Source organism: Pan paniscus, chromosome 2 (assembly GCF_029289425.2).
Source record: "Pan paniscus chromosome 2, NHGRI_mPanPan1-v2.0_pri, whole genome shotgun sequence".
NCBI classification, from domain to species: Eukaryota; Metazoa; Chordata; class Mammalia; order Primates; family Hominidae; genus Pan; species Pan paniscus.
In genome coordinates, this window is record NC_085926.1 from 41761854 (window position 1) to 41785066 (window position 23213).

The following is a 23213-nucleotide window of genomic DNA, read 5'->3' on the forward strand; positions in this document are numbered from 1 at the left end:
ATATACATCATAAAAATAAGGTTCTGATACAAAGTTCTAACATACATGAGGTTCATATGTAAGCATTTGTATATCATTACTTGAAGGTCAACTGTGATAAATTCGAGTTACACACTGTTAAATAAAAAAAGATGTATAGGCCGGGCGCAGTGGCTCACGCCTGTAATCCCAGCACTTTGGGAGGCCGAAGCGGGCAGATCACAAGGTCAGGAGTTCGAGACCAGCCTGTCCAATATGGTGAAACCCCATCTCTACCAAAAACACAAAAATTAGCTGGGCATGGTGGCACGTGCTTATAATCCCAACTACTCAGGAGACTGAGGCAGGAGAATTGCTTGAACCAGGACCCAGGAGGCAGAGGTTGCAGTGAGCCGAGATCGCACCACTGCACTCCAGCCTGGGCTACAGAGCGAGACTCCATCTCAAAAAAAAAAAAAAAAGATTTGTAATAATAAGTCCATAAAGGTGATATAAAGGCAGGAAGGACATTGGATAACACTATCAACTCACTTGGACATTTATACAACACTCCACTCAACAAAGGTAAAAGACACATTCTTTTCAAGATCACATGAAACATTACCAAGTTAGACCATGTTCAGGGCCGTAAAAAATATCTTAGCAACTCCATACTCATAGATTAATTTGAGATGAATCACAAACCTAAATGTAAAAGTTAGATCCAAAAAGCTTCTAGAAGAGGTCATAAAGAACATGTTGCAGTAGGCAAAGCTTTCTTTTTTATTATTATTATTATTATTATACTTTAAGTTTTAGGGTACATGTGCACAATGTGCAAGTTAGTTACATATGTATACATGTGCCATGCTGGTGTGCTGCACCCATTAACTCGTCATTTAACATTAGGTATATCTCCTAATGCTATCCCTCCCCACTCCCCCCACCCCACAACAGTCCCCAGAGAGTCATGTTCCCCTTCCTGTGTCCATGTGTTCTCATTGTTCAATTCCCACCTATGAGTGAGAACATGCGGTGTTTGGTTTTTAGTCCTTGCAATAGTTTACTGAGAATGATGATTTCCAATTTCATCCATGTCCCTAAAAAGGACATGAACTCATCATTTTTTATGGCTGCATAGTATTCCATGCTGTATATGTGCCACATTTTCTTAATCCAGTCTATCATTGTTGGACATTTGGATTGGTTCCAAGTCTTTGCTGTTGTGAATAGTGCCGCAATAAACATATGTGTGTGTGTGTCTTTATAGCAGCATGATTTATAGTCCTTTGGGTATATACCCAGTAATGGGATGGCTGGGTCAAATGGTATTTCTAGTTCTAGATCCCTCAGGAATCGCCACATTGACTTCCACAATGGTTGAACTAGTTTACAGTCCCACAAACAGTCTAAAAGTATTCCTATTTCTCCACATCCTCTCCAGCATCTGTTGTTTCCTACTTTTTAATGATTGCCATTCTAACTGGTGTGAGACGGTATCTCATTGTGGTTTTGATTTGCATTTCTCTGATGGCCAGTGATGGTGAGCATTTTTTCATGTGTTTTTTGCCTGCATAAATGTCTTCTTTTGAGAACTGTCTGTTCATGTCCTTCGCCCACTTTTTGATGGGGTTGTTTGTTTTTTTCTTGTAAATTTGTTTGAGTTCATTGTAGATTCTGGATATTAGCCCTTTGTCGGATGAGTAGGTTGCAAAAATTTTCTCCCATTTTGTAGGTTGCCTGTTCACTCTGATGGTAGTTTCTTTTGCTGTGCAGAAGCTCTTTAGTTTAATTAGATCCCATTTGTCAATTTTGGCTTTTGTTGCCATTGCTTTTGGTGTTTTACACATGAAGTCCTTGCCCATGCCTATGTCCTGAATGGTATTGCCTAGGTTGTCTTCTAGGCTTTTTATGGTTTTAGGTCTAACATTTAAGTCTTTAATCCATCTTGAATTAATTTTTGTGTAAGGTGTAAGGAAGGGATCCAGTTTCAGCTTTCTACATATGGCTAGCCAGTTTTCCCAGCACCATTTATTAAATAGGGAATCCTTTCCCCAGTGCTTGTTTTTGTCAGGTTGGTCAAAGATCAGATAGTTGTAGATATGCGGCATTATTTCTGAGGGCTCTGTTCTGTTCCATTGGTCTATATCTCTGTTTTGGTACCAGTACCATGCTGTTTTGGTTACTGTAGCCTTGTAGTATAGTTTGAAGTCAGGTAGCGTGATGCCTCCCGCTTTGTTCTTTTGGCTTAGGACTGACTTGGCAATGCGGGCTCTTTTTTGGTTCCATATGAACTTGAAAGTAGTTTTTTCTAATTCTGTGAAGAAAGTCATTGGTAGCTTGATGGGTATGGCATTGAATCTATAAATTATCTTGGGCAGTATGGCCATTTTCACAATACTGATTCTTCCTACCCATGAGCATGGAATGTTCTTCCATTTGTTTGTATCCTCTTTAATTTCATTGAGCAGTGGTTTGTAGTTCTCCTTGAAGAGGTCCTTCACGTCCCTTGTAAGTTGGATTCCTAGGTATTTTATTCTCTTTGAAGCAATTGTGAATGGGAGTTCACTCATGATTTGGCTCTCTGTTTGTCTGTTATTGGTGTATAAGAATGCTTGTGATTTTTGTACATTGATTTTGTATCCTGAGACTTTGCTGAAGTTGCTTATCAGCTTAAGGAGATTTTGGGCTGAGACAATGGGGTTTTCTAAATATACAATCATGTTGTTTGCAAACAGGGACAATTTGACTTCCTCTTTTCCTAATTGAATATCTTTTATTTCCTTCCCCTGCCTGATTGCCCTGGCCAGAACTTCCAACACTATGTTGAATAGGAGTGGTGAGAGAGGGCATCCCTGTCTTGTGCCAGTTTTCAAAGGGAATGCTTCCAGTTTTTGCCCATTCAGTATGATATTGGCTGTGTGTTTGTCATAGATAGCTCTTATTATTTTGAGATACGTCCCATCAATACCGAATTTATTGAGAGTTTTTAGCATGAAGGGCTGTTGAATTTTGTCAAAGGCCTTTTCTCCATCTACTGAGATAATCATGTGGTTTTTCTCTTTGGTTCTGTTTATATGCTGGATTACATTTATTGATTTGCATATATTGAAGCAGCCTTGCATCCCAGGGATGAAGCCCACTTGATCATGGTGGATAAGCTTTTGGATGTGCTGCTGGATTTGGTTTGCCAGTATTTTATTGAGGATTTTTGCATCAATGTTCATCAAGGATATTGGTCTAAAATTCTCTTTTTTGGTTGTGTCTCTGCCAGGCTTTGGTATCAGGATGATGCTGGCCTCATAAAATGAGTTAGGGAGGATTCCCTCTTTTTCTATTGATTGGAATAGTTTCAGAAGGAATGGTACCAGTTCCTCCTTGTACCTCTGGTAGAATTCGGCTGTGAATCCATCTGGTCCTGGACTCTTTTTGGTTCGTAAGCTATTGATTATTGCCACAATTTCAGAGCCTGTTATTGGTCTATTCAGAGATTCAACTTCTTCCTGCTTTAGTCTTGGGAGGGTGTATGTGTCCAGGAATTTATCCATTTCTTCTAGATTTTCTAGTTTATTTGCATAGAGGTGTTTGTAGTATTCTCTGATGGTAGTTTGTATTTCTGTGGGATTGGTGGTGATATCCCCTTTATCACTTTTTATTGAGTCTGTTTGATTCTTCTCTCTTTTCTTCTTTATTAGTCTTGCTAGTGGCCTATCAATTTTGTTGATCCTTTCAAAAAACCAGCTCCTGGATTCATTAATTTTTTCAAGGGTTTTTTGTGTCTGTATTTCCTTCGGTTCTGCTCTGATTTTAGTTATTTCTTGCCTTCTGCTAGCTTTTGAATGCGTTTACTCTTGCTTTTCTAGTTCTTTTAATTGTGATGTTAGGGTGTCAATTTTGGATCTTTCCTGCTTTCTCTTGTGGGCATTTAGTGTTATAAATTTCCCTCTACACACGCTTTGAATATGTCCCAGAGATTCTGGTATGTTGTGTCTTTGTTCTCGTTGGTTTCAAAGAACATCTTTATTTTAGGCAAAGCTTTCTTAACCAGGACAAAAAGGAACTAAACATAAGAGAAAAAGCATTAAATCAAGCTTCATAAAAATTTTAAATTTCTGCTCATAATGACACCATTAAGCCTCATAGTACCTCAGGCCAGGAAAAAATATTTACATCCAGGCACAGTGGCTCATGCCTGCAATTCCAGCACCTTGTGAGGCCATGGCAGGTGGATTGCTTGAGCTCATGAGTTCGAGACCAGCCTGGGATACGTGGCAAAACCTCTTGTCTCTACCAAGCATGGTACACGCCTGTAGTCCCTGCTACTTGGGAAGCTGAGGTAGGAGAATGGCTTGATCCCAGGAGGCAGAGGTTGCAGTGAGCCGAGATTGTGCCACTGCACTCCAGCCTGGGCAATACAGCCAGATCTTGTCTCAAAAAAAAAAAAATTTACAACACACATACATTAAATATCTGAACATTTTATATAAATGATACCTTAATTAAAATAAAAAATACATTAAAGATTACATAATCCTACATTTATTTAACAAGAAAAACATATATGTAAAGGAAGGGCAAAGAAAGATATATAATACTCTGTTAATGATGATTATAATAGGTCTTGGATTGTAGGGAGGAGGAGCCCACTAATTCAACTTTAGAAATTTTTACATTGCTTGGTTTGTTACAATATGCATTTACTGTTTTTTCAATCCAAATTTATGTATTTTTCATATAAAAACGTTTACAAATGAGCAGAAGATATTGAGTAATGTCTAAGTTCAAGCCATAGTTTTTGCATTTTGCTAGTTACATATCCTTCAGTATTTTTATCTCTTTGCCCCAGCTTCATTATCTACAAAATGAAGATTAACAAAACACAAGCGGTTTGAGAATTAAAGTACTAATTAAATGAGATAGCACACAGGAAGACTCAATCTAGAGCATGAAAAGTAGTAAATTCTCAATAAATGTTAGCTTTTATTCCCAGTATTATTAATACCATATAGTACAAACTACAAGATTGCTAGGAAAGAAATCTTAAATATCCTTCAATTTCCCAAACTTCAACACATTTTTCATTTCTCAGAATGACTATCTGAGAGAACTCTTCCTTCCCATTCCCATTTCCTTCAATGCAGCCAGAAAAAATTAACCTAACACTTCCAGCCTCTCTCTGTTCCTTTATTCACTCTACTTGGGGAAATAAAATGTGACATCCATTTGACAAATTTGAAAAGAAAAAACTGGATATTCCTAAGTGCTCAGCTCAACTCTTCCCCAGCCGCCCCGTCCGGGAAGGAGGTGGGGGGGTCAGCCCCACGCCCGGCCAGCCGCCCCGTCCGGGAGGGAGGTGGGGGGGTCAGCCCCCCACCCGGCCAGCCGCCCCGTCCGGGAGGGAGATGGGGGGGTCAGCCCCCCGCCTGGCCAGCCACCGGGTCTGGGAGCTGAGGGGCGCCTCTGCCCGGCCGCCCCTACTGGGAAGTGAGGAGCCCCTCTGCCCAGCCAGGAGCCCCTCTGCCCAGCCAGCCGCCCCGTCCAGGAGGGAGGTGGGGGGGTCAGCCCCCCACCCGGCCAGCCATCCCGTCCGGGAAGGAGGTGGGGGGGTCAGTCCCCCGCCCGGCCAGCCGCCCCGTCCTGGAGGGAGGTGGGGGGCTCAGCCCCCCGCCCGGCCAGCCGCCCCGTCCGGGAGGTGAGGGGCGCCTCTGCCAGGCCACCCCTACTGGGAAGTGAGGAGCCCCTCTGCCTGGCCAGCCGCCCCGTCCGGGAGGGAGGTGGGGGGCTCAGCCCCCCGCCCGGCCAGCCGCTCCGTCCGGGAGGGAGGTGGGGGGGTTCAGCGCCCCCTCCCGGACAGCTGCCCCGTCCGGGAGGGAGGTGGGGGGGTCAGCCCCCTGCCCGGCCAGCCGCCCGGTCTGGGAGGGAGGCGGGGGGGTCAGCCCCCCGCCCGGCCAGCCGCCCGGTCCGGGAGGGAGGTGGGGGGGGTCAGCCCCACGCCCGGCCAGCCGCCCCGTCCGGGAGGGAGATTGCGGGGGTCAGCCCCCCGCCTGGCCAGCCACCCGGTCCGGGAGCTGAGGGGCGCCTCTGCCCGGCCGCCCCTACTGGGAAGTGAGGAGCCCCTCTGCCCGGCCACCACCCCGTCTGGGAGGTGTACCCAACAGCTCATTGAGAATGGGCCATGATGACGATGGCGGTTTTCTGGAGTAGAAAGGGGGGCAAGGTGGGGAAATGATTGAGAAATCAGATGGTTGCCGTGTCTGTGTAGAAATAAGTAGACATGGGAGACTTTTCATTTTGTTCTGTACTAAGAAAAATTCTTCTGCCTTGGGATCCTGTTGATCTATGACCCTACCCCCAACCCTGTGCTCTCTGAAACATGTGCTGTGTCCACTCAGGGTTAAATGGATTAAGGGCGGTGCAAGATGTGCTTTGTTAAACAGATGCTTGAAGGCAGCATGCTCGTTAAGAGTCATCACCACTCCCTAATCTCAAGTACCCAGGGACACAAACACTCTGCCTAGGAAAACCAGAGACCTTTGTTCACTTGTTTGTCTGCTGACCTTCCCTCCACTAGTGTCCTATGACCCTGCCAAATCCCCCTCTGTGAGAAACACCCAAGAATGATCAATAAAAATAAAATTAAATTTAAAAAAAACAAAAACAAAAAACAAACAAACAAAAAAAAAACTTGGACAGTTTTGTTTCTGGTAATTTCTAGAGTTCTAAATTATGATTCTACTCAAGAGGATATTGTATGCAGCATTTTCAAAGCTACCTCATCCTGCGTCATGTTGTGGTTACGCTTTGGGAGAGGAAGCTATAATCTTATACTGAGACTGTAATGAATGTATTAAAGTAATTTTCAGTAGCTTTCTATTTTAGAGTTACCTGAGAAATTATGACACTCTTTTCCAAACAGGCCAACCTGCTTTATGAACATGATTTCCATAATTTTAACAATGGGGAGGCCAGGCACGGTGGCTCATACCTATAATTCCTTCCAGCGCTTTGGGAAGCCAGGGCAGGAGGATCACTTAAGCCAGTAGTTCAATACAAGCCTGGGCAAAATGGTAAAACCCCATCTCTACAAAAAAATACAAATATTAGCCAGGCGTGGTGGCACACACCTGTAGTCTCAGCTACTCAGAGGCTGAGGTGGGAAAATTACTTCAGCCCAGGAGGTCGAGGCTGCAGTGAACAGTGATCACACCACTGCATTCCAGCCCAGGTGAGAGAGCAAGACCCTGTCTCAAAAACAAACAAAACAAAACAAAACAAAACACAAACCAAGGGTGAGAGACATGTTAGATCTTTTTGTCCTCGTTACAGATGTAAATGATCAGATGGAAAGAGGGAAGTATTTAGAGTGAAAAACTTTTGGTGGAACACACACAAAAATAGGAAGATCAGGTATAACTGTTCAAAAAAAAGAGTACAGCAGTATAGAAGAAAAGGTATCCATGATAATATGGAATAACGATTTCAGAGCTGGTGCTGGGATTTCAGAGATCTTGAGCTGGGAATCAAAAGATGGGAATTTCAGTCTCAGATGTGCCACTCCTTAGAGGTTTAATATTGACTAATCCCCGGGGGCTCCACTTGGTGGTGTTCGCTATTTAAAAAAACAAAAACATGTGCCAATGATCTTCCATGTGTTTCTGACTTGAGCCTCACCCCTGAGTCTGAAGACTTACCCTTCCATTGCTTTGCCCTTCAAGTTTGTGCCCATTAGCAAAGATAAATTTTCACCTTGGGATCACTGCTGTGTTGATCTCAGGAATATTTAGCATTGAATTTAAATAATATATCTTTCATATGTGTGTACATTAGGGAGGCTGAGAAAGTTGTCTTTTTGTTTAAGGTGTCCATTTTTGGGGGACAGGTAGCAGCCTACTCCACAATCCACACAGAAGCTGGAAATAGCCCCTAGAGAATTTCCACATGTCTAGAGAAGATTAATTTATACATTTGTATCTAATCAACATTTTTTAGCTTACATAATAGTCTATATAATTATGGGTACTGAACTGACATCTGGCATATGCTGTATTTAAAAATGTGAGGTTCAATGAGAACACATGGACCCAGGAAGGGGAACAATGCATACTGGGGCCTGTCAGGGCAGGTGGGGGAGGAGCATCAGAAAAAACAGCTAATGCATGCTGGGTTTAATACTTAGGTGATGGGTTGATAGGTGTACCAAACCACCATGGCACACATTTACCTATGTAACAATCCTGCACACATACCCTAGAACTTAAAATTTAAAAAATAATAAAAAATAAAAATTTGAAATTCAGAACATAAACTATTGGTTTTATTATTCATATTTTCTTAATTCCAAAATTATTTTCTGAACTATAGTTTATTAGATAATTCTGATGTAACACAATTTTCTAAGAGGAAATTTAATTTTTACTTTTTAATTAGGGCTCTTTGTTCTTCTTTTTGAGAAAGCCAGTGACAAATAATTTATACATTTAATTAGAAGAGACTGGGCTTGAATTTTTAAAAAGTACTAGAAATGTTAGCCATTATATATGTTATCTTTGAAATGTTTTAGACACTAATTACCTGAACAAGGAGCAAATAAGTTAAATCTCTTGGATTTTAATAAGAGCTAAAAATATACAGTTATATTTTCTGGTTTTTTAAATTGTTACAGTCTAAATTTATCCTACAGTCTAAATTTCTAGTGAAGAAATGTATGTGCCATCAATATCAGGTTCTTTGTGGGTACTCACAATTCCCCTTGCCTTTTATGCAGTGAAGGTGGGCAACATGTGTGGAACAGAAACGATGTTGTTTTCTTTCTTTTGAATCTCACTATGAATCTAATACTTCAAAGATTCCTAACTTTCTGAATGCCATTATTAGTTGGATTCACAATGGCTTACCAGGTACAGAGTTGCCCAGTGTGTCTTGGAGTGAACTACTGAGAGTGGTATGAGGGAAGTATTCTCAGCCAGCGCTGAGTGGGGTAGACCGCTTCCAAAGAGGTGATGGGGTAAGCAGCACACACAATGTAGCATTTTCATTGCAAAGGGGAGGTTTGTGCTGGCTGTCCTCCTGTGGCAGGTCTGCTCGCAGGGGAGGCTCCAAAGTTTGGCTTTGCTGGGTTTGACGTGAGAACTGATGAAATATCTGTAATGTAGTATCTTTCAAGGATTTATATTGGTTGGATTTCTGTGTAAATTTTCATATCCCTTTGACTGCTTTACACCATACAAGCTTTGTAGGCTTAACAAAATCTATTAACTTTTCTGTCGCTTTCTCATTTAGTATCTGCCTTTCTGGCCTTTTACTTTTTATTATTGTTTTTAGTTTAATGAGATTATGGTTAGAGAGAAAGATGTATGCATGATTCCACTTCTTTGGAATTTGTTGAGATTTTCCTTATGGCTCAGTACGTATATACTTGGGCGGGTGGTGAGTTCTGTCACTTTGGAGAGATGTTTTTTCTACACATTAGGTCAAGCTTGTTAATTTTCTAGACAGATATAGATCTTCTAGGTCTATGCTGATTGTTTTTGTCTGTTTTATCAGATACTGAGATATGTGTTTAAATTGCCCTCTTAGGGTTGCAATGTTGTCATATTTTGCTTTCATGTATTTTGACTGCTAGTTATTAGATACATTAAAATTTTAGATTGCCTTTTCCCTTGGTTTATTATAATTTTCATCATCATATTGTGACCTTAAAAATCTCCCATATTGCTTTTTGCCCAAAGCCTATTTTATCTGATAATAATATAGCTAACCACACTTCTTTGGATTAGGTACATATGACGTGTATCTTTTTTCATTCTCTTTCGGTCTTTCTATAACTTTATGTTTTAGATGTCTTTTCATACTGTTTATTTTCTAATTCTGTCCTTTTTTTTTTTTTTTTTTTTTTTTTGAGATGGAGTCTTGTTCTGTTGCCCAGGCTGGAGTGTAGTGGTGTGATCTCAACTCACTGCAACCTCTGCCTCCCAGGTTCAAGCGATTCTCCTGCCTCAGCCTCCCAAGTAGCTGGAATTACAGGCATGCACCACCACGCCCGACTAATTTTTGTATTTTTAGCAGAGACATGGTTTCACCATTTTCATCAGACTGTTCTTGAACTCCTGACCTCATGATCCGCCTGCCTTGGCCTCCCAAAGTGCTGGGATTACAGGCGTGAGCCACATGCCTACCCTAATTCTGTTTTATAGTCATTTTCTCTTAACTATTCAGTCCATTTACATTTATTATGATTGTTGGCACAGTTTCATTTATAACTTTCATCATATTTTGTGCTATTTGTTCCATCTGTTTTGTATTTCTTCGTGTCTTTTTTGTTTCTTTTTTTCCTAATTCCTTTCATATTCATGGTTATTCTATTGCTCTTGAAATACATATTTTATGTGAATACATTTGTGAATTGACAATACTTTATTAACAATGAAATATACGATTTCACTTTTTTTTTACTACAGTTGTTGCTGCTAAGAAATTAGCTGTCAGAGCAACTGTGCTTCTTGAAGGAAATACTCTGTAAATCAAGTGAGGACCTGCTTATGCTTTTAGCTTCTTGTGGGATTTCCCTCCTGCAACCTGCACTCCCAGCTGCAAATACGTCCTCAATGCCCTCCTCAGATCAGTGGGGTAGCAGGTAGATGGGGGAAGTTATTGTTCACATCTTTTATACTTAGTTGTAGGCACTGGGGGCTCCTACCTTAAATTGGGTCTGGATAAGGGATTCTTCACTTGACTATTTTTATTTTTAAAAACCAACTGGACCTACACATAGCACCACACACCAAAGATAATTACAAATAGATTAAAACTCTAAATGGGAAAAGAAAAAATAAGACTTTCAGAACAAAATGTAATAGACTCTCTTAGTGATGTTGGAGGAGAGAAGCATTTCATAAGATACAAAAAGCACAAATCATAAAGGAATAGATAAACTGAGCTACACAGAGCATGGTGGCATGCATAACTACAATCCCAGCTACTTGGTAGGCTGAGACAGAAGGATTGCTTGAGCCCAGGAGTTCAAGACCAGCCTGGGCAACATAGCAAGATTGTATGTGTATACACACATACAGACACACACACACACAGAGTCTTATATATACATATTATATATTATATATAAAGTGGCTACATTAAAATTAAGAACTCCTGCCTATCAATAGACACTGTAAAGAAAATGAATAAATGCACATGCACATGAATACACACATACTCACACACACACATATTACAGCAAAGCAAACAGGACAAAATGTTTACTGTTTAATCTAGGTGATGGAAACAAAGGTGATTATTACAGCTTTCTTTTCTTTTCTAATCTTTGAAACATTTTATAATAATAGGTTGTAGAGGATTCAGAGTTCCTACAAAGCAATAGGAAAAAAACAAGTTTAAGACTTCACAAGCACTTTTCAAAACAGGAAGCCCAAAAAATGAGGTAAATAGAAAAAGATGGTCATCCTCATTAGTAATCAGAGAAATACATGTTAGAACTACTATAAGAAACCATGGCTGGATGCAGTGGCTGGCGCCTGTAATCCCAACTCTGGGAGGCCGAGGGAGGTGGATTCCTAGAGCCTGTGAGTTCAAGACCAGCCTGGGCAACATGGTGAAACTCTGTCTCTACAAATACAAAAATTAGCCAGGCATAGTAGTATGCATGTGTAGTCCCAGCTACTTGGGAGGCTGAGGCAGGAGGATCACTTGATCCCAGAGGCGGAGGTTGCAGGAAGCCAGGATGACAGAGTGAAATCCTCTCTCAAAAAATAAAAAATAAACCACTTTAATGCCCACCAGATTGACAAAAATTTTAAGTTTGCCTATGTCATATGTTTGCGAAGATATGGGTTAATAAGTACTTCCATACCCTGCTGGTGGGAGAATAAATTGATACACACACATGCGCACACACAGAGCCCAGAAATAAGTAGACCAACAGAACCAAATAGAGCCCAAAAAGAGACATGTCAACTGATGTGACAGAGGTGACACTGCAGAGCAGGGGAGAGAAGACACACTTTCACTCAGTGATGTGGGGAAACTGTGTGTGTGTGTGTGTGTGTGTGTACTCACGCACGTGCAATGAGGCATATTTCAACACCCTACACAGTGGTCCAAATGAACTATAGTTTACACAATCAGCATGTAAACTAATCTAGCTTTAAAAGCAAAAGAATTAAGTCTCAAAAGAATGTGGCGCCATTCCATTTATATAGAGTTCAGCATTAAGAAATGATCAATTCACTGTTTAGCTAAATAATATTTCATGGTATATATATGCCACATTTTCTGTATTCATTCATCCACTGATGGACACCTAGGTTGATTCCATATCTTAGCTAAGAGATTAACAACCGGAATATGTGGACAAAGAAAATGTAGTACATATACATCATAAAAGAACTATGCAGCCATAAAAAATTATAAAATCATGTTCTTTGCAACAACATGGATGCAGCTGGAAGCCATTATCCTAAACAAATTAAAGTAGGTACAGAAAACCAAATACCATGTGTTCTCACTTATAAGTGAGAACTAACATTGGGTACACATGGACAGAAAGAAGGAAACAACAGACACTGGAGACTTCTAGAGGGGAGAAGGTGGACAGGGAATAAGGGCTGAAAAACTACCTACTGGATACTATGCTCACTACCTGGGTGACAGGATCAGTCATAACCCCAAACCACAGCATATACCCATGTAACAAACCTGCACATGTACCCCCTAAATCTAAAATAAAAGTTGAAATTTTAAGAAATAACCAGAATATATAAGGACTTCAACTCAAGAGCAAAAAAACCAAATAACCCAATTTGAAAATGGACAAAAGATCTGAATAGACATTTCTCAAAAGAAGACATAAAAATTGCTAGCAGGTACATGACCAAAGACCCAACAACACTAATCATCAGGGAAATGCAAATCAAAACCACAATAAGATACCATCTCACCCCAATTAAAATGGCGATTATCAAAAAGACAACAGATGATGGCAAGGATGTGAAGAAAGGACAACTCTTCCATACCGTTGGTGGGAATGTAAATTAGTAAAGCCATTATAGAAAACAGTAAGGAGTTTCCTCAAAAAAAAAAAAAAAAAAAAAACTAACTAAAAATAGAGCTACCATATGATCCAGCAGTCCCACTGCTGGGTATATATGCTAAAGAAAGAAAACCAGTATATCAAAGAGACAACTGCACTCCTGTATTCCCATCTTTATCACAGCACTATTCACAATAATGACTTTTACACTGTCAACAGGATCCCTAAAAGCCTTCTCTCTCCCTTGAGTTCTTATATTTTGTTCTTTTGCATTTATGTGTTTGACATATTCCACTTTATATTTTTATTTTCACTCCCACAATAGGTGAGGTCTGTGTGTGAATAGGAATTTTTTCATCTGTGTGCCTCTAAGTGCACCTAGCTTGAAGCTCTGAATGTTAAACCCAAACATGTCTTTTGATGATAGCTGAGAATGACTTAATTCTCATATTATTGACAAAGTACAACTGATAATATACATCATATCCCATAATGACAAATGACTAGGTATTCAAACCTACAGGCTGGGAAGAGTTCAAACTTTTCTTCTGGATCATAGGGGAAAACCTCAGGGAGTTTTTCTACACTTGGAACATGATTCTGTTACCATATAAAGTAGGAAGCAATGAACTCAAAAGAAAGATGTTTATCCTGATATATCTTTCTCATTCCTGAAGGAATGTTTTCACCCTATGGCTTTGCCTTGGGTGAAACAATGTCAAATGATTTAACGCAAATGGAAAATGCCAACCTTTTAGGTTAGTTTCTAAATCCTTTACATAGTTACACGTGGGAGCTACATATAGATGAGCTGGTTGGTTGGCCAGCTGGCTGGCTTTCAGCCATTAACAATTGCTTAAGAAATGATGTGAATAAACTGAAAAATCACATCACATAATAAATACTACTTAATATTAAAATCAATGGATACTAGAAGCTTCCCTGTTTCTAAACCTCAAAATGGCGATCTGACAAGATAATCATGGGTTGTCTCAGGCTCACAGAAAATTCGCTGCATACACCTTGCTTACTAAACTGGTGTATCAATAATTTTAAAGGGGGAGTGCGGAGAATAATTAAGAATATGCTATTGAATGTTAGTTACATTGTTTATATAAGCTACCATTCCTTTAAAAAGCAAGACATTTAAACAAGTGAATGAGAAAGCTAGATCATTTTTACACTTGCTCCACTGTAGGTCGCTTGCTCATGATAGGTTGTCGGGATTATTTAAATTCAGGAGCAATACTTGGTTGACAAGCTCCTGCACTGCTGCAGGCTACAATCCTCATACAGTGCCTGAAGGGTTATTACAATTGCCAGCATCTACAGAGGACAACAAAGGAGCCTTACCCCTTCCCGAAGGCACCTCATTAGCACTGTGTATGCAGCCAAGGGAACAGCCCAGCACTCTCTAGGGTTCTTTTTTTTTTCTTCCTAAAATGAAGTGGGGAAAAAAAAGGCAGTGAAGCTAACAGCACGAAAGATATTAACCCATTCAAGCAAATGGCACAGCTCCAAGTATACAAACTATCTAAAACTTAATAGTCTATTTAAAGTATTACTTACTATCTGATGATAACGACTATATCAAGGATCTTTTACTGCATTGTACATACAAGATATTTATTCTATTTCTCATTGCATTATATATGATGTGGGTAAGATCCCCTCATTAGAAGGTAGATTTAAAATATTGAGAAATGACAATATGATCCAATATGATCTGACAGATAAATCAATCTAATGATAATTGTAGATGATAATACAGATACAACTATCTGAAAAGTATTACATTATCTGGAATGATTTGAAAGCATAGAAAACACAAGTTTGAGTAATATCTCAGGATAATTCACAAGCACAAGTAAAAGGTATTATGTTACCTAGTAAGACAAAGAGCTAAATAAAATGAGCAAATAAGCGGGTACACTGATTTTAATGACATGAGCAATAATTCTCTCCCAGAAGATTAACCAAATTAGTGTAATAACCACAAGCACACTCCTGCAACCTATCAAATACAATCAGAAAATCAGGTACCACACAGAAAGATGAAAAAAACTAATTTTTTAAAGCAGAAAAAATTAGGTTCTACTTACGGAACATACTCAAGATTGTCCAAATGACAGAATTAGTACATTATTAATTTACTTCAGCTACTATGAAAAACAGTTTGGAGATATCTCAAAGAACTAAAAACAGAACTACCATTTGAACCAGCAATCCCATTACTGGTTATATACCCAAAGGAAAATACATCATTCTACCAAAAACACACACACACTCATATATTCATCGTAGCACTATTCACAAGAGCAAAAACATGGAATCAACTTAGGTGCCCATCAACAGTGAAGTGGATAAAGAAAATGTAGTATATATCCACCACGAAATACTACTGCAGCAACACGGATGCAGCTGGAGGCCATTATCCTAAGCAAATTGAAGCGAGAACAGAAAATCAAATACCACGTGTTCTCACTTGTGAGAACTAAACATGAATACACATAGACAGAAGATAGGAACAAAAGACACTAGAGACTACAACAAGTGGGGAGGGTGGGACAGGAGTAAGGGCTGAAAAACTGCATATTGACTACTATGTTCACTACCTGGGAGGTAGGATCAGTTGTACCCCAAACCGCAGCATCATCCAATCTATTCATGTAACAAACCTACACGTGTACACCCTGAATCTAAAATAAAGTTGAAATTTTAAAAAAAGAATTAGTACATTACTAATCCAAAAGTATTTTACACCCATGAGACGAATCATGACCCATTAAAACCATTCCCTTACTTGATTATAGAATTCCACATATGGTTATACCCTGGACATTATGATCAGGAGCTGCTCCAACTCAAAAATCACTAATTCACACTAAATTTAACTTGCAAACACAACTTTCTTTCCTTCCCTTATTCTTCCCTTATTTAAAATGCCCACCACAACCCTTAACATCAGTGGACTCTGTGCCCTCTCCCTTGGCCCCTCTTCTTTCCCTCAACAGATCACCTACTTCACTCCCAGCCACTTAGAATCCCGTGCCCATCATTTAATCACTCCTGCCCAAAACCTGAACTATCGGTCTCTTTAGTTGTCCCTTTACTCTTGTTTGGGAAACCTCAACCTCTGAGAAAGCCAGCTGCTTGTTTTCTCTAAGTCTGCTCTCAGACAACTGGGCCCTTAGAGAAGGTGGCACCAGAGAGCACAGAGTCCATTACTTACTTGGGATCAGCATCCTCAGGGGACCTTCAACATCCATCTCCAGCCCTACTATTTCTCTTAGCACCACCCTCCCTGAAAAGGCTATTTTAAAGCTATGACGCTCCCACCACTTCACCTACTCTCCTCCTTCACAGATAAAGAGAATGGAAGTTCTGAGAAAGGAAAGACAAACTTTCCTCCACATAAAGCCATCTGCTACTTCTGCCCAATGGTTATAACAGGACAGGTTCCTCCATTCCTGTCCCTCCACTTGGGCTCAGGATCCCATCCCCATCCTCCCTTCTTCAGGGTCATTAGCTAATGGACTATCACTTATTGCTCCTAAATTTTCAACATCTTATCCCCTCTGGGTCTTTCCTGTTTCCACCTGAATAGGGTCACGGTATCTCATTTTGAAAACAAGACCCTCCTCATCCCTTGGCCCCTTTTCACAACTATCCTCACTTTACACTGACTTTCTCAGTTTCCTCACCTTCCACTAACTCCTCGCCCACTCCAATATGACGACTTCTATCTCCCTCATTCCAGGAAAAATAAATAAATATATAAAAAGCTCTTGCTGAGTTACCAGTGACTTTCATGTCATTAAATCCAACAGATCCCTCTTAGTCCTTTAAATTGGGCCTTAAACTACATTCACCCCTACTGACTTTCCCTTTCCTGAAATACCCACTTCTCTCTAATTTTGCTCCTGCGTTGCTTACTCTTATCCAGGCTCTCAGAATCCTGTTTTCAGTCTCCACTCTACTCTCCACATTTAAACCAGAATTATCTTGTTGGCATGCAAATCAGCTGACATAATTACCCTCTTAAAACTCTTTAATGAGTTCCCCTTGCTCTTCGGATCAAGACCAAGACATCGGACTGGTGAGGAGCCCTTCATGATCATGTCCCTGCCAGTCTCTCCAACCCTGCCTCCTTCCTCACTTCTCTCCTGTCCCACTGGCCTTGGTGCAGTTCATGCATGAAAAAAGCACCTACGGTGCACCAGAAACTCTTCTTAATAACGGCCGTAATCCGTAATGAGGCAAATACATTTTCTTCCTTAATAGTGCTTAGTGGAAGACTGAGATTTTTTTTGTTTCATTTTGTTTTTCTTGTTTTTTGTCGTTTGTTTCGTTTTGTTTTTGATACCAAGTTTCGCTCTTGTTGCCCAAGCTGGAGTGCAGTGGCATGATCTCAGCTCACTGCAACCACCACCTCCTAAGTTCAAGTAATTTTCCTGCCTCAACCTCCCAAGTAGCTAGGATTACAGGCCTGAGCCACCACACCCAGCTAATTTTTTGTAGTTTTAGTAGAGACAGCATTTCGCCATGTTGGCCAGGCTCCTCTCGAACTCCTGAGCTCAGGTGATCCACCCGCCTCAGCCTCCCAAAGTGCTGGGATTACAAGCATAAGCCACCATGCCCGGCTGAGATTTTTTTTTTTTTTTTTTTTGAGACAGTCTCGCTCTGTCACCCAGGCTGGAGTGCAGTGGCAACATCTCGGCTCACTGCAAGCTCCGCCTCCCGGGTTCACGCCATTCTCCTGCCTCAGCCTCCCAAGTAGCTGGGACTACAGGCGCCCACCACCACACCCAGCTAATTTTTTTATATTTTTAGAAGAGACGGGTTTTCACCATGTTAGCCAGGATGGTCTAGATCTCTTGACCTCATGATCCACCTGCCTCAGCCTCCCAAAGTGCTGGGATTATAGGCATGAGCCACCACGCCCGGCCGAGATTTTTTTTTTTAAAGAAGTAAACAAAGTAAGTCAGTCAAGATAATGACGAGTGCTATAAAGAAAAACAGCAGAGTAAGAGGTTGCAGAAAGACTGTAGACAGGCTGGCTCCATCTCAGATCACTCATAGACAGGGAAAGGCTTTCTGAAGGGATTTTTGAGCACACAGAAAATACAAACATCTCAGAAGAAAATATTAGAAGCAGGAGAAACAGCAAATGTCAACATAGTGAGGCAGAAGCATGGCATAGTGGGTTTAAGGAACTGTGGGGAGGTCAGTATAGCTGGAAGGAGTGAGTAGGAAGATAGTGAGGAATTAGGTCAGACAGGTTCTGAAGAGCCAGCCCAAAAGGGCCTAGAAGGTAATTACAGAGACTTTGGCTGTGACAATGAAGAAAGAAATTATGGGATAAAACAAAAAAGACAAAATAAGAATACCTGAACTCAGGGTGATAGGTATCCTTGACAAAATCAAGAAAAACACAAAAACTGAAAATGTGTTGCCTTATAATACCCTCTGAAAATCACACTCTGGTCTTCTGTCTGTAAGCCTGAAACCTTAGGGTGTTACTAGACAGCCAACAAGACTCAGGTTGTTGTATTATGTATACTATATATAATCACTTCAGCTCAGTACCAACAGGTTAGCACTGACCTGAGATTTTAATGTTTACTATAGTCAAACTGACAATTCCACAAAGCCCTCATGTCCTGAAAAGTTATTTATTTTTGTAGACTCAGGGACTTAACTTCCTTTTCCAGTTTGCTATCAGGAGACGTAGTTAAATGTCATGGCCACATTATCACCCCTTTATTCAAATAGCCTAGCTTGTATTCAATTAAAGTATATACCAAGGGCTGGGCATGGTGGCTCATGCCTGTAATCTCAATACTTTGGAAGACTGAGGCAGGCAGATCACTTGAGGTCAGGAGTTCAAGACCAGTCTGGCCAATGTGGCGAAACACCATCTCTACTAAAAATACAAAAATTAGCCAGGTGTGGTGGTGTACACTTGAAGTCCAAGCTACTCAGGAGGCTGAAACAGGAGAACTGCTTGAACCCAGGAGGTGGGGGTTGCAGTGAGCCAAGATTATGTCACTGTACTCCAGCCTGGGTGAGAGAATGAGACTCTATCTTTAAAAAAAAAAAAAGGAGGAGCCAAGATAGCCAAATAGGAACAGCTCCAGTCTACAGCTCCCAGCATGAGTGACGCAGACGATGGGTGATTTCTGCATTTCCAACTGAGGTACCAGGTTCATCTCACTGGGGAGTGTCGGACAGTGGGTGCAGGACAGTGGGTGCAGCACACCGAGCATGAGCCAAAGCAGGGTGAGGCACTGCCTCACCCGGGAAGCGCAAGGGGTCAGTGAATTCCCTTCCCTAGTCAAAGAAAGGGGTGACAGACGGCACCTGGAAAATCGGGTCACTCCCACCCTAATACTGCACTTTTCCAATGGTCTTAGCAAACAGCACACCAGGAGATTATATCCCACACATGGCTCAGAGGGTCCTATGCCCATGGAGCCTCGCTCATTGCTAGCACAGCAGTCTGAGATCAAACTGCAAGGCAGCAGCGATGCTGGGGGAGGGGTGCCTACCATTGCCGAGGCTTGAGTAGGTAAACAAAGCAGCCAGGAAGCTCGAACTGGGTGGAGCCCACCGCAGTTCAAGGAGGCCTGCCTGCCTCTGTAGACTCCACCTCTGGGGGCAGGGCATATCCAAACAAAAGGCAGGAGAAACCTCTGCAGACTTAAATGTCCCTGTCTGCCAGCTTTGAAGAGAGTAGTGGTTCTCCCAGCACACAGCTGGAGATCTGAGAACGGACAGACTGCCTCCTCAAGTGGGTCCCTGACCCCCGAACAGACTAACTGGGAGGCACCCCCAGTAGGGGCAGACTGATACCTCACAGGGCTGGGTACTCCTCTGAGACAAAATTTCCAGAGGAACAATCAGGCAGCAACATTTGCTGTTCACCAATATCCGCTGTTCTGCAGCCTCCGCTGCTGATACCCAGGTGAACAGGGTCTGGAGTGGACCTCCAACAAACTCCAACAGACCTGCAGCTGAGGGTCCTGACTGTTAGAAGGAAAACTAACAAACAGAAAGGACATCCACACCAAAACCCCATCTGTACATCACCATCATCAAAGACCAAAGGTAGATAAAACCACAAAGATGGGAAAAAACAGAGCAGAAAAACTGGAAACTCTAAAAATCAGAGCACCTCTCCTCCTCCAAAGGAATGCAGCTCCTCACCAGCAACGGAACAAAGCTGGATGGAGAATGCCTTTGACGAGTTGAGAGAAGAAGGCTTCAGATGATCAAACTACTCTGAGCTAAATGAGGAAGTTCGAACCCATGGCAAAGAAGTTAAAAACCTTGAAAAAAAATTAGACAAATGGCTAACCAGAATAACCAATGCAGAGAAGTCCTTAAAGGACCTGATGGAGCTGAAAATCATGGCACAAGAACTATGTGACAAAGGCGCAAGCCTCGGTAGCCAATTCGATCAACTGGAAGAAAGGGTATCAGTGATGGAAGATCAAATGAATGAAATGAAGCAAGAAGAGAAGTTTAAACAAAAAATAAAAAGAAATGAAAAAAGCCTCCAAGAAATACGGGACTATGTGAAAAGGCCAAATCTACGTCTGATTGGTGTACCTGAAAGTGACAGGGAGAATGGAACCAAGCTGGAAAACACTCTGCAGGATATTATCCAGGAGAATTTCCCCAATCTAGCAAGGCAGGCCAACATTCAAATTCAGGAAATACAGAGAACGCCACAAAAATGCTCCTCAAGAAGAGCAACTCCAAGACACATAATTGTCAGATTCATGAAAGTTGAAATGAAGGACAAAATGTTAAGGGCAGCCAGAGAGAAAGGTCGGGTTACCCATAAAGGGAAGCCCATCAGACTAACAGCAGATCTCTTCGCAAAAACTCTACAAGCCAGAAGAGAGTGGGGACGAATATTCAACATTCTTAAAGAAAAGAATTTTCAACCCAGAATTTCATATCCAGCCAAACTAAGCTTCATAAGTGAAGGAGAAATAAAATACTTTACAGACAAACAAATGCTGACAGATTTTGTCACCACCAGGCCTGCCCTACAAGAGCTCCCGAAGGAAGCACTAAACATGGAAAGACCAACCAGTACCAGCCACTGCAAAAACATGCCAAATTGTAAAGACGATGGAGGCTAGGAAGAAACTGCAACAACTAATGAGCAAAATAACCAGCTAACATCATAATGACAGGATCAAATTCACACATAATATTAACCTTAAATGTAAATGGGCTAAATGCTCCAATTAGAAGACACAGACTGGCAAATTGGATCAAGAGTCAAGACCCATCAGTGTGCTGTATTCAGGAAACCCATCTCATGTGCAGAGACACACATAAGCTCAAAATAAAGGGATGGAGGAAGATCTACTAAGCAAATGGAAAACAAAAAAAGGCAGGGGTTGCAATCCTAGTCTCTGATAAAACAGACTTTAAACCAACAAAGATCAAAAGAGACAAAGAAGGCCATTATATAATGGTAAAGGGATCAATTCAACAAGAAGAGCTAACTATCCTAAATATATATGCACCCAATACAGGAGCACCCAGATTCATAAAGCAAGTCCTTAGAGACCTACAAAGAGACTTAGACTCCCACACAATAATAATAGGAGACTTTAACACCCCACTGTCAACATTAGACAGATCAACGAGACAGAAAGTTAACAAGGATATCCAGGAATTGAACTCAGCTATGCACCAAGCGGACATAATAGACATCTACAGAACTCTCCACCCCAAATCAACAGAATATACATTTTTTTCAGCACCACACCACACCTATTCCAAAATTGACCACATAGTTGGAAGTAAAGCACTCCTCAGCAAATGTAAAAGAACAGAAATTTTAACAAACTGTCTCTCAGACCACAGTGCAATCAAACTAGAACTCAGGATTAAGAAACTCACTCAAAACCGCTCAACTACATGGAAACTGAACAACCTGCTCCTGAATGACTACTGGGTACATAACGAAACAAAGGCAGAAATAAAGATGTTCTTTGAAACCAACGAGAACAAAGACACAACATACCAGAATATCTGGGACACATTCAAAGCAGTGTGTAGGGGGAAATTTATAGCACTAAATGCCCACAAGAGAAAGCAGGAAAGATCTAAAATTGACACCCTAACATCACAATTAAAAGAACTAGAGAAGCAAGAGCAAACACATTCAAAAGCTAGCAGAACGCAAGAAATAACTAAGATCAGAGCAGAACTGAAGGAAACAGAGACACAAAAAACCCTTCAAAAAAATCAGTGAATCCAGGAGCTGGTTTTTTGAAAAGATCAACAAAATTGATAGACCACTAGCAAGACTATCAGACAACAATCAAATAGACGCAATAAAAAATGACAAAGGGGATATCACCACCGATCCCACAGAAATACAAACTACCATCAGAGAATACTATAAACACCTCTATGCAAATAAACTAGAAAATCTAGAAGAAATGGATAAATTCCTCGACACATACACCCTCCCAAGACTAAACCAGGAAGAAGCTGAATCTCTGAATAGACCAATAACAGGATCTGAAATTGAGGCAATAATTAATAGCTTACCAACCAAAAAAAGTTCAGGACTAGATGGATTCACAGCCGAATTCTACCAGAGGTACAAGTAGGAGCTGGTACCATTCCTTCTGAAACTATTCCAATCAACAGAAAAAGAGGGAATCCTCCCTAACTCATTTTATGAGGCCAGCATCATCCTGATACCAAAACCTGGCAGAGACACAACCAAAAAAGAGAATTTTAGACCAATATCCCTGATGAACACTGATGCAAAAATCCTCAATAAAATACTGGCAAACCAAATCCAGCAGCACATCCAAAAGCTTATCCACCATGATCAAGTGGGCTTCATCCCTGGGATGCAAGGCTGGTTCAACATACACAACTCAATCAACATAATCCAGCATATAAACAGAACCAAAGACAAAAACCACATGATTATCTCAATAGATGCAGAAAAGGCCTTTGAAAAAATTCAACAGCCCTTCATGCTAAAAACTCTCAATAAATTAGGTACTGATGAGACGTATCTCACAATAATAAGAGCTATCTATGACAAACCCACAGCCAATATCATACTGAATGGAAAAAAACTGGAAGCATTCCCTTTGAAAACTGGCACAAGACAGGGATGCCCTCTCTCACCACTCCTATTCAACATAGTGTTGGAAAT

General features: G+C 41.0%; 1 protein-coding gene across 9 annotated transcripts in view; it reads right to left on the reverse strand.

The window, feature by feature from the left end:
* ULK4 (unc-51 like kinase 4) overlaps positions 1–23213 on the reverse strand; it is a 721105-nt gene that overhangs the window by 560673 nt on the left and 137219 nt on the right. For 7 of the 9 annotated variants that reach the window (XM_055109709.2, XM_034956180.3, XM_055109711.2 and 4 more), the window contains one exon: positions 14357–14440. The exons of the other annotated variants lie outside the window; for them this stretch is intronic. In XM_055109709.2, coding sequence (XP_054965684.1) covers positions 14357–14440 — 84 coding nt within the window. The remainder of the gene's footprint in view (positions 1–14356; positions 14441–23213) is intronic. 9 annotated transcript variants of the gene reach the window in all.